This window comes from Aptenodytes forsteri, unplaced genomic scaffold (genome assembly GCF_000699145.1).
Source record: "Aptenodytes forsteri isolate BGI_AS27 unplaced genomic scaffold, ASM69914v1 Scaffold68, whole genome shotgun sequence".
Lineage (NCBI taxonomy): Eukaryota > Metazoa > Chordata > Aves > Sphenisciformes > Spheniscidae > Aptenodytes > Aptenodytes forsteri.
In genome coordinates, this window is record NW_008795382.1 from 1,922,441 (window position 1) to 1,925,653 (window position 3,213).

Genomic DNA, 3,213 nt, shown 5'->3' on the forward strand with positions numbered 1-3,213 from the left:
TCCAGGCAGAAGTTGGCAGCGGCAGAATAACTCTCTCCCTTCTGCCTGCAGCTGGATCGAGCGCCGCGGTGCAGCCTTCAGGCGTGATGCCCCACTTGCCCCCCGGCTTTCTGGCCACGCAGAAACGGTGGTTCAGGACACACTGACTCCAAGTCAGCAAAACCCTTCTGCCCGAGAGCCCCCCTAGTGCAGCAGGGAGAGGTGAAGCCCCGTCAGCTGGCGCGAATCCCTTTTGTTATAGACTTTAATCCTTCGTAAAACTCTTCCACGGAAAACATTTCGGTAGCTACAGGGCTGAGTGGTTTGCTTCATTGCGTGTGAAACTAGTGTCTCTGGCCGTGATGAGCCCGCGCGGCCCCAGGGCGTCCGCAGCGCTCAGGGTCCCTCTGTGCAGCCGCATTTCTCGTGAAGCTTCTCACCTGCCCGTCGGCGTCTGTGTGTCCCCCCCGGACGATTCCCCACCCCTTGGTTACGACAAAGTCTGTAGCCCACAGCTTCCTTGGTTTGTTTGGTTTGGTTTTTTGGTTTTTTTTTTCTCCTTTCTTTCTTTTAAGCCATCCTGTGCTGCTGCCTGTTTGCTCCATCCTCGAAGAGCGTCCGTCCGCTCCGTGCTGGCCCCTGCCCGCACGCACGTTGGCACCGCGCCCCGGCCGGGACCGGAGCCAATTTCAGGAGGTGGGGGGGTGTGTGTGGATTTCTCCTCTCCCGTCTTGGCTTCTCCCTCGCAGCCCTTTAGGCACGTGAAAGGGGAGGAGAAAACGTAAAGAAATGCAGCGCAGGAGAGGGTTTGGAGCGGAGGGCAAACGGGCTGGCTGTGGGCATCGGTCAGCCTCCCCGGGGAGGGCGGCAGGAGAGCCGGCTTGTGGCAGGGCAGAGGGGGCACAGGGCACGCGAGGGCCTGCAGTGGTGCATCCCTCCCTCTCTTTTTTTCCTACATTACTAGTCCCAGAAGTTTCTGCTGCTTTTTGTGGGGGGAATTCCAGCTCCCTGCAGCTCTGTTGCAGAGTCCGGAGCACGGCTGATGGCATTCTCTGCCTTAAAAAAAGCTGTTTTACACAGCTGCCGGCTGTGGGAAGCTGGGAAACAGGGTGCACCTGCAGCACAGCTCGCGCACCCAAAGCAAGAGCTGCCGCAGTGTGTGCCGCTGAGGGCCGGGCACGGCGTGGCATGCCCTGCAAGCGCAGGCAGATGTTAAGGCAGAAGCAGTTTCCCTGCCTGAACGGCCTCGGTTGAGGATCTCGAGGGGCTGCACTGCAACCAGCCCCGCTGGGATGCTCGGGGCACCGTTGGCTGGGTTAGCGTCAGTTTGCATCCTTCACCTGGCCGATCCGGCAAATTTTGGCTGTAACAAACCGGGGGAGCTCCAGCAAGCGAAGGAGCAGCGGGGGGGGGGGTGCAGGACCCGTCTCCTGTCAGGGCGAGAGGGCAAAGCCTGGCTGGGACTGGGGCATTGGGCACAGCGGGGGGGCCAGCAGCTCCCTGGCCCCTGCAGCACGTCTGTAGCCGGCTGTGCCCGGGACAGTGTGTTGTCACCATGCGTCACCGTCAGTGTCTGGACACCCATGGCGTTTTAGAAGAACACGTTGCTCTGCCTTCTCCCCCTTTCCTTTTTCTTTTGCTCATTTTATTGCTGCAGTGCAGGAGCTCGTCTCTGATATTTGCCGAACCATGGCTTGCTGACCTCTCTCTCTCTCTCTGTTTATGTCTGTGCCTTTCCCTGTATGTTCTGTAGAGGATGTAGCAAATTTAACAGCCAGTGATGTGATGAATCGGGTAAACCTGGGATATTTGCAAGGTAATTCCCTTTCCCTGGGAGTCCCGCGTGACTCACGGCGTGCAGCGTACAACAAGATCATGCAGCTAAGCCCAATCCACACCCTTGCCGGTTTTCACCTTAGATACCCGAGCCTTTCAAGCACTAATTTGTTGGGTGGCGTTGGAAAACAAAAGACCGTGCTGCGACCGTGGTGCAAATGCAGGGCTCTGTAAGGTCATGGAGATAAAAACCTAAGGGACCCTTTTCTAGCTGAATTCTTACAGGGAAATCACAGCCCTGTTGTTAAAAAAACCAAACCTCCCTCCTTTGCTTTGCAAGTTGGTTTTGGTCTGTAAAGCCAGTGGCAACTCGAGGAGGGGATTTGCAGGAGGCCGAGCGCAGCGGAGCTGCTGGTGTGTGCTGCAAGGTCATGCTGGAGCTCCTGCACCAGCCCCTTCGCCTCTTAGCTGCACGTGGGTCAGCCGCAGCTCAGGGGCAAGGCAGCACTTGGAAAGCCCTTGGCAGTCCTTGGTTGGTGTTACCGGACAGCTCTCCAGCGTTAGCAGACCCTGTTTTCTAACCGGGGAGGTGCTGGGCTCGGCGCGAGGCAGCAGCAGTAGCAGCCGCAAGTGCCGCCCGTGCTGCAGATGCCCAGGGGCACCTTGTTGGCGTCTGCGGGAGCTGCAGGGTTATTGCACCATTTACACCTTTACGCAGGGGTGTAAAGTGCGCTGGAAAGGCCCCTTTTTAACTGCAGCAGCCTAGAGATTAGCAATAGCCCGACCTAGCTGTATTTTAGGCTTCACTAGCCCACACTTAAGGTGAAAAGTTGGCATTTTCCTATGAACTGTGTCCTTCATCAGAGAAGCAGCCCCAGCTGGGGCTCATGGAAGCCCCACGCCAGCAGAGTATATTGCCAACTGGCCGGCGGGTGCTGGGCAGAGCTCAGACCCCAACTGGTATGAGTGAGAGCCCGTGTCCTGCCGCAGAGGGGCCCAGCACCATCAATTCACTCCCTGCTAAGCCAGGAGACCCCACGGGTGAACACCCGATGTAGTGGCATCGCTGCCGGGGGCTGCGTGGGGGTGGGAGCTGGAGCTCAGCGCTGGCTCCCCCCCACACCCCCAAAAAAATTGCTGGAGGGTGCTGCTGGGCTGAGCCCTGCCGCTGTGCCGCAGGGGACGATATGGCAATATACTTGGTGGGTTTAGCAGTGCCTGGCTCGGCTGCATGGGGGTCAGGAAAAGGTGCTTCCATGGAACAGGGAAACCTGCCGCGAGCCAGGGCCCTTCCCCGCCTCCCCCCATCATGGCAAACCCCCGTGTCTCCCGTCGGGTCCCAGGGTCTGTGTGCCACCCGCGCCCCAGCATTGCCACCCCCTGTCCCCGCCTCGCTGTAAGGCTGAGCACTGGGATGGCCAAAGCTCTCCAGCACCTTGAAGGACCGGCTGGGGGCTG

At 59.0% G+C, this 3,213-nt stretch overlaps 1 protein-coding gene across 1 annotated transcript in view; it reads left to right on the top strand.

The window, feature by feature from the left end:
* The window catches only part of KCNT1 (potassium sodium-activated channel subfamily T member 1), a 34,148-nt gene that overhangs the window by 24,898 nt on the left and 6,037 nt on the right, over positions 1-3,213 (top strand). The window contains 1 exon segment of the mRNA XM_009280656.1: positions 1,733-1,795. Within this exon segment, the coding sequence (XP_009278931.1) occupies positions 1,733-1,795 (63 nt within the window).